The sequence below is a fragment of the Martes martes genome, assembly GCF_963455335.1.
Source record: "Martes martes genome assembly, chromosome: 14".
In the NCBI taxonomy this organism is placed as follows: Eukaryota; Metazoa; Chordata; class Mammalia; order Carnivora; family Mustelidae; genus Martes; species Martes martes.
In genome coordinates, this window is record NC_137902.1 from 82627660 (window position 1) to 82641140 (window position 13481).

General features: G+C 49.7%; 1 protein-coding gene across 1 annotated transcript in view; it reads left to right on the forward strand.

The window, feature by feature from the left end:
* DISC1 (DISC1 scaffold protein) overlaps positions 1–13481 on the forward strand; it is a gene marked incomplete at its 5' end in the record, with an annotated part of 362504 nt that overhangs the window by 122259 nt on the left and 226764 nt on the right. The window contains 2 exons of the mRNA XM_080822819.1: positions 3938–4067; positions 8065–8300. Of these exons, the coding sequence (XP_080678945.1) occupies positions 3938–4067; positions 8065–8300 (366 nt within the window). The remainder of the gene's footprint in view (positions 1–3937; positions 4068–8064; positions 8301–13481) is intronic.

Genomic DNA, 13481 nt, shown 5'->3' on the forward strand with positions numbered 1-13481 from the left:
GGGAAGGCATCAGTATCCTTCCTCTTTTTAAAAATGAGGAAGGTAAGTTCAGAGAGTGTTATGAAGTCCAAGGACACGTAGCTAGAGAAAGGCAGGGATGGAGCCCAAACCATGGTCACCTCCCTCCCCGCGCTGACCCCTCCCTGTCATTCCCTGCTGGCTCTGCTCCATAGGGAGCAAGGGGCTTTAATCCGTGGCTGTGGGTGGCACGGAACTAGAAGACAGGAGGAAACAAGTCTATAATCTTGCTGGAAGTCCAAATGGCGTAGGGTGGCCAGGAAAGGGTGGGGAAGGGAGGATCTGCGGGACACACCCCTGATCTCAGCTCTGCTGCTGGTTCTCTGGGTGACCGAGAGCAAGTCCCTGAATCTCCTGGCCACTGCTTCCTCAGTGACAAAACTGTCATAATAATATGGGCCTCTTAGGTCTGCTTTGAGAAGCGAGCGTGCTAAAAATGATCCTGTCTGGTGCACAGAAAATTCTCCATTCATCCTAGTTTATTATCATCAGTTTAAGCATTTTTATTACAACTCCTACTGGGATTTGCCGTTATGCACACGAATCAGAGAGTAACAGGTCTTAAAATAAATGTCTAAATTGCATGGTCTGTTATAATAAGTAAGTGGTTTTCAAGATTATTCAGAGAATCGGAATCTGTGTCAGGCCCAGGAACACAAGTGAGCTTCCCTTTCCTGTAGGGGCTGCTTTCCAGCTAAGAAGAGCTGAGGGCACATAGTTTCTACCGCTGTTTCTAAATCTAGTTGGGCCGCTTCCCTGCCGTGCTTGGTTGGCTCGCTCAGTTGTAAATGCCACGTTAAGATTTAGGAAGTGGGAGACTCACTCCCACCTTGGAACTCCGGTAATAATTGCTTTGAGCCTCGGCTTGAGTGTTTGTCCTTTGCCTTGTATTTTCCTTGTGGTGTATTTGGCCCCTCCCCGCTCTGTGCAGGAACTGAGCCTTGTTTACTGCTGGGTCCCTAGCAGCGGGCACGATCCATGGCACATAGTAGGTGGGCGTAATAGTGTTTTCTTTTTCTAAATGAATCAATGAAATGGGGTACAAGTGAAAGGAGATGAACAGAGCACAAACACGTGTTAAGATCAGTTACTCACTTCCTCCCTCCCTCCCTTCCTCCCTGTCTGCCTGCCTCCCTCCCATCCGTCCTGCCTCTAGTCCGTCCTCCCTCCCTCCCTCCGTCTCTCCCTCTCTCCTTCTCTCGCTCCCTTCCTTCCTTCTTCCAGAATCCTGACGATAGCAGACACACAACGTCATGTTACTTTCAGGTGTACAACCCAGTGATTTGGCAAATTTGTACATTAGGCTGTGTTCACCACAGTGTAGTTCCCATCTGTCCTGTCAGATGGCTGGTACGATATCCTCGACCGTGTTCTTTATGCTGTGCTTTTTATTCTGTGACTTACTTATTCCATCCCCGGGGGCCTGTTCCTCCATCTCTCCTTTGTCCACGTTGCCCAACACCCCAGCCTCCCCTCTGGCAACCATCAGTTCATTCTTTCTATTTATAGGTCTGATGCTGCTTTTGGTTTATTCATTCACTGAGTATTTACCCAGAGAAAACGAGAACTCTTAACTCGGAAAGATATATGTCCCCCCATGTTTATTACGGCATTATTTACAATTGCCAAGCAACCTAAGTGTCCATAAATAGACAAATGGATAAGAAAATGTGGTACACATGAGCGTGCAAGTGCGCATGCGCGTGTGCGCGTGCGCGCGCGCGCACACACACACACACACACGCACGCAGAGGAATATTAGACAACCATAAAAAAGAATGGCATTGTGCCATTTGGGACAGTATGTGGACATGGAGGGTATTATGCTAAATGAAACAAGTTAGACTCGTTTCAAGTCTAACAAGAAAGAAAGTCAAGAAAGACAAATACTGTACAATTCCACTCATAAACGGAATCTAAAAAAAAGTGAGTTGCCCATTTCCTTTTCTGAGAAACGTGGAGGGAGTGAGACCCTATGTGAACGTACAAATAAGAACACGCAGCTTCACGCTCCGGTCTGATGAGCCCCGACGTCCGTGCGCGCGGCAGCCCGGTTCCAGCTATCTGCGAGGAGATCCCGGTGGCGGGGGAGGGGACGGGCCAGAAGCTACAGACACCTGCTTTGCCGTGGACCATTAACGTATGATATGTGATTTGTTTCAAACGCAGACATGCCTGTTGTATCCAAGGGCTACGGTAGTTCGGCAGTGTGAACTTATTTAACTGAAAAGTATAGCTACCTAGTGTAGACGGCAGAAAGCATTTCCATTGTAATATTAGAAATAATATATGCTCACTAAGAAGACTTCAAAAATCAGAGATTCGCCAAAAGAAGTAATTCTACCACCCAGAAGGAAGAGCTGGTAACATTTTGATCCCTCAAAATTTTTTATATCCAATATAATTTTTTTACAATAGTTGTTTCAGAGTATACCCATTATTGTCATAGCTGGTTGAAAAAATAGCAATAGGGGTCACTAAGCAATAGAGAATAACAATAGAGATCAGTGGCTACATCTTTGGTGACCTGATTTTAGTGGTCGCATAGCCTTCCTCTGTGTGGCTGTGCCATGGTTTACTGCTCTGGTCCTCATTTGGGACCACACTTGCGTGTTTTCAGTTTGGGGCTACTAAAAAAAAAATGTGGTATTTTTGTAGCTAACCTCTGTGTCCATCTTTAAGGACAAATTTGTCATCCTTTAAGGGTAAATGTCTACAAGACCCCTGCAAAGCCTCGAGCCTGGGCTGCATTTCCCCAGCATTGCTTTGACCAAATGTGCCGACTCCTGCAAGAATAAGACACAGCCAGATCTTAAGTGGGTTTTGACAGTCTTTTAGCAAACGCTTTCCGAGAAGCTGTGACCCAAGCATCTGTGAATCAGTCATGACCTCTTTTTGATCTCCACAGCCAAGATCAGCCCCTGGCATTTGGTTGTGTCTGGGTGATCAAGGCAACGCTGTCCAGTAAAATACGGTGCAAACCACAGACATGATTTCAAATTATCCAGTAGCCGCACTAAATAGAGGGAAGAAGAAACAGGTGCAATTAATTTTGCAAGTCTATTTAATGCAACCCAATACATCAGAAATATTATCATTCCAACATGTAATGGACATAAAAAATACTGAGATATTTTATGCTCTTTGTTTTCATACGATGTCTTAAAAATCTGGTGTGTATCTTGCACTTTCAGCACATCTAGAGCACATGTGGCTACGGGCCACGGGGCTGGACAGCACAGGCCTATAAATAGCAGTCTGGCTTTGCGGAGAAGCGAAAGCTCCAACAGATCTTAATTAAAACAGAAACGTAAGTTAGAGACCTCATCCGTACGACCCGCCTGAGGATGAGAACAGCTGGTGGCCACTTTGTGAAATTTCTTTCTCTTAACATTTTTTTTCTAAAGTTAATATTTAACAGCTGCTTACTATGTGCCAATCACTGTGTGAAGTGCTTTGCATTTATTTTTTTTTAAGTTTGTTTGTTTAAAGATTTTATTTATTTATTTATTAATGAGAGAGAGAGACAGCATGAGGAGAGAGGTCTGCAGGAGAAGCAGACTTCCTGCTGAGCAGGGAGCATGATGTGGGACTCGATCCTGGGACTCCAGGATCATGACCTGAGCCAAAGGCAGTTGCTTAACCAACTGAGCCACCCAGGTGCCCCTCTCTTAACATTTTTTAAAAAGATTTTATTTCTTTATTTGAGAGAGAGAGAGAGCGCGTGAGCCAAGCAGGAGTGGGGTGGGGAGGGGGAGAGGTAGAGGGAGAAGCAGAGTCCCTGCTGAGCAGGGAGCCCGACCTGGGGCTCGAACCTGGGACTCCGCAGGCCACCCAGGCATTCTTCTCTTAACATTTTCGTAGCTCTGAGGACTTCAGTTTCTCCACATCTGTACCCATATTCACGTTTTACTTTAAGGGCCTGCGCTGAGGACCCCCACGCCCCACCCAGGGGGGAGCCGAAGCTGTTGGAACCCAGCGCTCAGGACAGCCTGCGTGTGTCCGTCACCAGACGAGACTGGCTTCTTCAGGAGAAGCAGCAGCTGCAGGTGAGCGGGTGAAGAACCTTCAGGAACTAGGCCAGCGGTTTTCTTACCCGTGGAAGCCAAAGGCAGCAGGGGAGGGGGCTTTGCTCGGCTCGAGTGTAACAATTAGAGCTTTGGCCGTCCACCCGTGAAGTACAAAAGGGGGAGCTGGGTGGAGTTGGCTGGAGGGCTTGTAGGAATCTCATTACACACAGGGTTGAGAGCTCAACGCTGTGCCTGTTTTGGATATTCCTCATTACCTTTTGAATATGCTTTCCTTGTCTGCCAGGCCAATTTGTCACCTCTTATCATTTTGACCTTTTACGAGGTTCTTTGGAAAGGCAGGAAGAAATCTGTGCCGTGAAAATCCTTAATGGAAGATTGCACCGAGTTGAAGTGTAAGGAGCAGTTGTTAGGGGCAGAGTTGTAAGTATGGACTGGGCAAGCCTCGCGGGTCTGGGAAAAACTGGTAGGCATCTCCTGGGAGCTCCAGGTTGGCCCAGATCAGCGGGTGAAAGTTGGTTGGGAACCGGTCAGGGGCTGGAAGTCTAGGTGCAGCACCGAGTTAAAGGCAGGAGGCCATCGGGTGCTCTGGAAGTTGAGGGGGGGCCCCTCCCCCAGAGGCAGGGATCCTTGAAGCTGGGGCCACACCAGCTGGAGCCTGGAGGCTTGGGAGCAGGAATGGGGAACAACAAGGGAGCATCGATTGAAGGCAACGTGATTTCCAGAACACTCGAGCGAAAATGTTGGTTTAGATTCTAAACAATGAAATGTGTTTAGACTGGTTTATGGGGCTTGGACGAGTTGCTGGGCTGCCCTCCCATCCTTACTTCCTTGTGCAGAGTATTTTATTATCTGAGTTTGCCCACCCAAGTCCCCACAACAGCAAGTAATCACAATTGGAAAATATTCTCCAGTAAACTGAACACTTACGTATTCAGTGAGTATCACCATAAAAGTTTGTGATGTGACGTATGGCTTTTGGGAGTGAATGGTCAAGAAAGAATTCTTGAGACATCTGCAATGCAAAAAAGATGGTTTTATTTAAGCACCGGGACAGGATCTGTGGGCAGAAGGAGGTGCACTGGGTTTGAAGAGGGACTGATTATATACTTTCAAGTTGGAAGGGGCTTAGGGATAGTGTAAGTCTCTAAGGAATTGGGAAGCAAGGTTTCCAGGACCTTGAGAGGTCATTTACTAGTGTCTACTAAACTCTTAGGAGACGCTTCAGAGGTGTATCAGCGGGCCATATGTTTCAAAGATGATTGCTAACATGTATCTTGGGGGGCGGTGTGGGTAGAGAGATAAAGTTTCCAAAGGGATTTTTCTGGGTTAAAGACTTGCAGGATCCTGGAAGTTGGGCTAATGTCAAGCTAAGGTTGCCTTTTGCCTCCAGCAAAGTATTCACACTGAAGAAGTTGAATTCCTGGAGGAAGGTGACCCTGCCTGTCTCAAGTACTTGTCAGTGAGCTGCAAAGGAAATTTGATTATTTTTTCTACATTTCTTTTGCTTTTGTTCTCCACATCAGTTTGGGTAGCTGACAATGGGAAGTCTGGTTTTGGTTTTGAACGATATTTGCCAGTTAAAGGTCCGCATCATTCCCGATGATGTCAGAGTGGACAGAAAATAATTCCAGCCTGGGATCCTTCGTGTTTGAGGGGGATGTTCTTGGCAGAACTCCGGGGGAAGGTGGATATTCATTATTCAGCAGGTGTTTGAATGCCTCCCCTGTGCCAGATACTGTTTAAAAGGCTGATGATTTCTGTGAAGTTGATGTTCTAGTAGGGGTGGGCGTGGGGAGCTAGATGAGAAATGGCAAACATAATTAATACCTAAATTATCGCCTTCCTGTGTTGTAGGGTGGTAGGAGCCAAAGGCATAGGCTCAGATCAACTCTTTGTGCAGCGAGATGGAAGCCGAAGGAAGAGCCACGAAAGGCCTGCAGTGGGGATGTGCCTCACGCATTCGGAGGGCATCCGGCAGGCCAGGGTGGGGGAGAATAGTTGAGGGGAAGGTCAGGGAGAAAAGGGGTCTTGGAGGGCCTTGCACACGTTAGTAAAAACTTGGGCTTCTCTGTGCCCGGGCTGTGGCACCATTGGAAGCTGTTAGGCAGTGAAGTAGCATGATCTGACCACATTTTAAAGACTCATTTTGACTTCTGTGTTAAGAATAGGATGTAGGGCCCCGGTGGAAGAGAAAAGCACGGTGGGTCTTCACAACATTAAAAATAGAATGACCACGCCATCAAGCAATTCCACTTCTGGGTATATGCCTAAAGGAACTGAGATCAAGCCCTCAGAGAGATGTTCAGAGCAGCATTATTCACAAGAGCCAAAAGGTGGAAGCAACCCACATGTCCATCTGTAGATGAATGGATGAACCACATGTGGTCCATCCACACAATGGTGTATTACACCGACGTAATACGGAAGGCAGTTGTGACAGATGGTGCAACGTGGATGAACCTTGAGAACACTGTGCTGAGCGAAATAAGCCAGACACAGAAGGGCAAATACTATGGTTCCGTTGACATGAGGTTCCTAGAGATTCCTAGAGACACAAAGTGGAAGGGCAGTTGCCAGGGCTTGGGGAAAGGAGGGGCCCCGAGGAGCTGGAGTTTCACGGGGACAGAGGTTTGGTTTATAGGATGGAGAGGTCTTGGATGGTTGTTGTTGGTGGTGGTGGTTGTGTGGCAGTGTGGGTGTGCTTAATGCCATGGAACCGGCCTTACGAATGGTTAAGATGGTGAATTTTGGGGGCGCCTGGGTGGCTCAGTGGGTTAAGCCTCTGCCTTCGGCTCGGGTCATGATCTCAGGGTCCTGGGATCGAGCCCCGCGTCGGGCTCTCTGCTCAGCAGGGAGCCTGCTTCCTCCTCTCTCTGCCTGCCTCTCTGCCTACCTGTGATCTCTTTCTGTCCAAAAAAAAAAAAAAAAAAAAGACGGTGAATTTTGTGTTATGTGTATTCGCCACAGTTATAAAGAAAAAAAGGAGAGAATGGGGTGTGGGCAGAGGTGGAGGTGGGGAGGTGTGTTGGGAAACAGTGCCAATGATATCGTAATGTTGGACCAATGGGAGACCTATTATCTTCTTCTTGGAGTGTCTCAGGGCTGCATCTACAGCCTCTTCTCAGTCTCTATCCCCCACCCCCTATGGAAGCAGGGTCAGGAGGTAGAAGTTGGAGGTGATCTGTACCTTGGGTTTGAGAGCCCGTAGATAAGAGATGGGGAGACCCCCGGGATTGAGCTCTGCTCTTGCCAGCCAGAAACCAATGCACGGGACTCGGGAGTGTGGGGATTGAGAGAGTCTCGTTTTAAATTCAGAATGCTACAGGCAGTGAGATGATTATCTGCTCCAACACCGCGCACACAATGGGCGATCACTGACCTGCCGCTTGTTTTATTCTCCGGCCTCAAGACTGGACGATACTCTATACATTCTTCAGCTTTTGGTTTGCTGGATTAGTGGAAATGGAATTTATTTAATATTTTTATGAGCTGTAGACGGCACGACACGGTCTGCCGCGTCCCACTGCTCTTCCAATCTTGTAGACTTAGGAAACTGTGATTTTCGTCTTTCTCTACACACTGCATTTTCACGTTTGGGGACAGACCCACCGAGGATTGTTTGCTTTTCTTTGTGGGCTCATGACCTGCGTTCCCTGCTTGGCTCGTGCCCCGAGCACAGGGTGTTTTCTCCCTATGGTCCAGGTCTTCTGCCTGCAAACGAAGTAAGTCATTTATGTATTTGCTTGGTTCTCCCAAGTCAGATCCCTGGCTCACCCCCCCTAGTTATTATTTACTACTTGGGAGGGAACGTTTTTCCTTATGCCAGCTCATCAGAAATACAAAGCTGGCGTGGTTTTTCCACTCCAGCAAACCTCCAAAAATCTGCCCACCTCCGAAGGGAACCTCATGGCGCTCGTGCACGTGGCTGGCTCTCACTGAAAGGGCTCATTACCGGCAGAGCGGTCTGCTACGAGGAGGGTTCCTTTATGTAACCTGGTTTCTCTGTTCTCTGCAGAAAGAGATCGAAGCTCTCCAAGCAAGAATGTCCATGCTGGAAGCAAAAGACCAGCAGCTGAGGAGGGACATAGAAGAGCAGGAGCTCCTCCTCCGATGGGAGGACTGCGACCTGCCCGCCCTAGTGTGCGGCCTGTCCCCAGGGGAGCTGCGGGAGGTCAGCGAGGCCTTGCGGGACACGCTGGCCTTAGCCAGCCAGATTCCCCTCCGTGCAGAACCGCCTGAAACTCTCACGAGGTATTGAGTTGGGATCGCTCACCTCTTTGACCGGTTCACGGGACTGATGTATCCTGGCTGTCCCTCGGCCACAAACATTTTCCCAGCAGGGCTCTGGTGTCTCAGTGGAAGTGCCATCGTTATTTTGAGCCGGAAAGTTCGTCCTTGGGTGGGGCAGTCCTGAGCGTTGGGAGATATATTACACCCTGGCCACCCAGCCTACTCAATGCCAGTACAGCTCTCCATTCTGCTATGCATCCCCCCATTTCCAGTCCCCACCCCCCCCGACCAGGGGCACCTTCTCTCCCTTTGAGATCTATTGCAGCTCCATCGGCTAGAGTTTCTGACGCCAGCCTTGCTGAGGACCACCGTCTGGGGACAGGGGAACCACCTCTCACGGATGGGGGGGCTGAGCCATCGAGGGGGTACTCAGTCACCGTGTTTCCATCAGGAAGAGTGAACGATTATTAAGAATAGCGTGCATTTTTTGAGTGCTTGCTCTTTGCCAGGCACTGCGCTAAGCCTTATGAGTTGCTTCTCTTATATTTATCTTATAGATGAGGAAAAGAAAGTTCAAGAAGGTTCGTAATTTGCCCACCGTCCCAATAAGAGGCAAAATTGATACTTAAATGCCCGTTCGTTACTTCTCAGCCTAGTTTCTTACCTACTGACTGCGGAGTGAGAAGCTCCCCGATGCTCTGTGTTGTGGAATATCCACAGGAAACACTTCTGTGTCTTGCTCTCCGGGAGCTCATGGTCCTACTTGGGTGAAAGACAGAACACATGTGTGCACGTTAGCTAAAAAGCTGTGGAGTGACAGAATGAACACGCAGATGGGTCGTAGGGACTGTGGGAGGGATTCACGTTCTGCTTCGTTATGTGCCGAAGACAGTACTTCACAACACTTCCCACCTGCAGTGGTTGTGGACGTGGGCTCTGCCACCTGATTTGCTCGGGGGCGAGTCCTCACTCAACCACAGAACAGCTGGGAACTACTTATTATGTGGGGGAGGGAATGATGCTAATAGGGCTGTTACGTGGATCAGCGGTTAATATACATAAATATACATATATATATATATATATATATATATATATATATATATACACACACAAATCCCAGGCTGGTAGTAAGTACTTTGCTCTGCTTGCTGCCTGTCATTTTTCTCATGGGATTCCAGTCTCCTGAGGCCTCCAGACTGCCTGTCCTGATGTGTCTTAGACCACTGAGTGAATATGTCCCCTCTTAGCCACGTAGCACGTCCTATCCAGCCATGAAAAGCAAGCCACGGATGGAGGCTGGGCTAAGGAGGTGCTTAGGACTTCCTCCCATGCCCCTCTAGCCCTGACCTCGATCTAATCCCGTGGCTCATGCCCGGGGGAAGGAGAAGAGATCTGGATTGTTGCCAGATTTCAGCCGAGGAAACTGACCGTTGGATATGACTTGTGCCCTCCTGCAGTGCCTTATGACGTGTCCTTATACTGTTGCCTCTGCCTCTGAGGCTCCTTCCCACTCCTGCGTCCTGGGCTGGCCCGTGGAAGTCATTCTATGGCTGTATGTGCACCCACGCACCCTCGCACCCTCACACCCTCGCATCCATGCACCCACGCACCCATGCACCCTCGCACCCTCGCACCCTCACACCCTCACATCCTCACATCCATGCACCCATGCACACATGCACCCTCGCACCCTCGCACCCACGCACCCATGCACCCAGCTACCCAGGTACCCACACGTACAGAGGTACATAGGCTGTGCCTCGCAGACTTTGTCATACAGGATTATACACATGCCCGTGTAACGTGTATTGTATTTTTATATACGTACGGCGTGGAATACCTAAGATGAAACATACACGTGACTTTATTATTATGTTTACAGATACGTGTATTTACATTTGAGGCTTAAAACGATCCCTTTTGCGTCCTGCCATCCAGATGTGTTCTACTTATTTTTCCTTCTGCTTTTCACCACACAGAGATCTGTTCCACGCCTCTCGTCTCTCGCTCCAGGTGACGGCTCTTTGCTGGGGGAAAAGCTAGGGCATGCTTAACGTAGAATCCACTGTAGTGTTTCACAAATCCTCTGGGTTTTGAACAGGATTCCTGGGCAGTACCCCTGCAGGTGGGCCCTGGGCTCTGCGGAGAAGCCAGGCTTTCTCATACACCAGCTCATGGCATTCGGAGCAGCCCGGGGCGGCAGGCGGGCCGGTCTCCTCGTCCGCGTCTTACAGAGGAGGAGACAAAAACTCAGGAAGGTTTCCTGGCGAAGCAGCTACGAAGAGGCCTTCTCGTATGCATCCACAGCTGCCTTTGGGTCTGAACTCACAGAAAGTAGTTTCTTTCGGGAGATCCGAGGAAGTTTTTCTCTTAGTCTAAATCAAGGATCTCCGCGGTGTGGTAGGCTGAGGGAGCAGGGCCCTTGAACTTGGATCCTCTCACCTCCAGTCTGTTATCCTGCCGACGTTCTCAGCTGGGGATGTTAGGGTGAGCAGAGCACTAACAGCACGGAGCGGAGTCTTGTATTGCTGAGAGAGTCACCACCCCGGGACATCTCACAATCCGAGTGACCCCGCAACAGGTGGCCGTTGGCATCTCCTTTATTTACTCAGGGATGCAGGCAGGCACCTCCCGGCTTTGGGGAAGTTTGGGGTGTGTAGGTGCAGGCTTTGACAGCTCCGCTGCCTTTCTTCTACCCTAGGGAGATGGGGCTTCATGCCGTTCCTGACCATGAATATGAGCTGGAAAAATCACTATTATTATGTGGGCTTTCCGTTTAAGAAGGAAGACACACCTTTGTTGTTTGCAGGAGTGGTTTTCTTCTTAGGCTGGGTGGAGAGATTCTGACAAATAATGAAATTGGCAAATCTGGAAGCCTTATGAAGAGAGGTTGTAGAGACCGGTGTTGTTACAAATACGTGGAGAAACAGACCACTCAGCATCATGAATATTATCATCGTCACCCGTAAAGATTCTTCCTAGAGACCAGCTCTAAGCTCAGGGTGCTGTCTCAGGAGAAGGTGTTTCTGATTTACTCAACTTGGTAGTGTGCACGTTCAAAGGGAAGGATATGCCTCTTTCCCTGGATAAACTCTTCAGTTTGAAAAGGAACTTCCTAATAGCACTCGGCACCTCTCAGCAGATCACTGGTGGAGACTTTCTGTGCTTACACGGCACCATCATTTCTGACCGTAGCTCGCTGGAAATCATCTGGTGGGTGTTGGAGAGTGGCTGGAGGCACGAGGTGGTACGCTGGGCTGGAGAGAGCCAATGGCTTTTTATTTGGACATGATAGTAGAAACCAAAGGAGCAGTTTGAATTTTCTGATGTCTGTTTTGGATCAATTATCTTAGCAGGATGGAATGAAGAGCTGCCTGTTCAGAGATCTCATAGCTGCCCTTGACAGAGCCAACAGAAATGGTTTTCTTCCAATGACCAAGAGACCATTTTTGGAACTCCACAGTGTGGGAGCTGACAGGGCAGGGACATAGAAAGGACAGGGGCCACTGGAAAGATGTATTCATTCGAATTTCCTTTATCCCTGGGATCCCAGTCCTTCAGCCTTAAAACAAACTCCTTGTTTCCTCTCGCAAATTTTCTTGTAACGGGAGAGGTCTGGATGGATGCTTTTATCCAGTGAGCGTGATCCTCCCTCCACATTAACCCAATCTTCTCATTCCATCCCATACTGACTCCGCTCCGGTAATGGGACTGGGTGTGAGGGGTGGGGGGAAGGATGGGACACAGAGAGGAAGGGTGTGATGGGTTCTGGGGTTTTCTTTGGGCCACATCCCTGCTTGTGGGGTGTGAGTTTCCATCTACATGTCATCAATCGAGGAGGGTGTGACTCGCAGCTCATCCCTCTCCAGTGCTGTTGGCTCGGCTTCCCCGCCCTCTGAACACCAGGGGCCGGCCGGGCTGGACCCTGTCCAGCAGCACGTGGCCAACTGTGAAGTGAGACGGGCGTAATCCCGGTCGTGACAACAGAGATGGGGGCTGCGGACGGTCCTCCGTAACATTCTTCAGACGCCAGTGATGGGCTCGTATCATTAGCCTGTGGTTGACCTCGGCATCCCTCAGCTCTTGGAATCTTTCATGCCTCACGGGAAATGTGCATTTGGAAGGGACGTGTCACATCGCTTTACAAACCGTTGGCACAAACTGTGAAACCCACCCAAGGTTACAGGGAGGCTGGCTGCACTGCGTCCGGGACTGCTCTCAGCACGACCGAGCAGCACGGGCAGCCAGCCGGGGCTGCTCCTTGCTCCCCACTGCGTACGGCTGGGGGCACCCCAGGGAGTGCGACGGACTGTTCAGGAGCTCAGCCGTGCCCGTCACAGGTGTCTTCAGCCCACAGGGAGCAGCCCAGGCCGATACCACGGCTCCCTTCAAGACAGAGGTGAAATAATGAAATTCAGCAGTTCGCCATTGACTGGAGCAAACTCAGGAGTCCCACTCTGCCCTCAGATCCATATCTTACGAAGTGAGGGGGCACCGTGAATGAACGCAGCGAGGTCTGCATCGGGATACGGGCCCTCACATCAGTCTGTGCAGAGAGGCAGCTGTGTGTCCCCATGCGCAGGTCTATGTGTGCCTGCAGCCGTGTTAGGCAGAGCCCCTTGTTAGGCCTGTCCGCGGTCCTGGGGACCGCTCGGCAGGTGTGCCTCCCAAGTCTCACGTTGATCATGGCTTTCTTTCTTACTGAGATTTGTATTAACAACCACATATTAATTTTAACCTTCCTATTGTTTAAATTGCTTAATTTTGCTCACCATCATCCTATGAGTTATCCTGGACATATATTGGTTTTATGCCCATTTTGCAGATGAGGCTGCTGAGGGCCCCAAGTCACACAGCAGTGGTGTTCTGACATCTTTGGCCAATTTTTGATCTGGGGGTGTCCGTGCGGGGGGAGAGATGGTTAAGGCTGACGGCCCAGGAGAGACTAGGACTTCAAACCCAATGCCCAGGCAGGGAATGGAAAGAAGTTCCTCTAGTCAGGGCAGGGGTCTTTGGGTCCAAGCAGAAGAGAATGGGTGTCATTCCAGGCCAGCGATGGTTGTCTCTGTGCCCCACAGATCCCCTGGGGTCACCTGACAGGGCTCAGAGCAAACAGGACTCTATACCCAGGCAGCCAGCTGCTTCGGGTCAGACAGGTGTGTAGGGGGAATTCCGAAGAAAGGATGTAGGAGGAAGGGG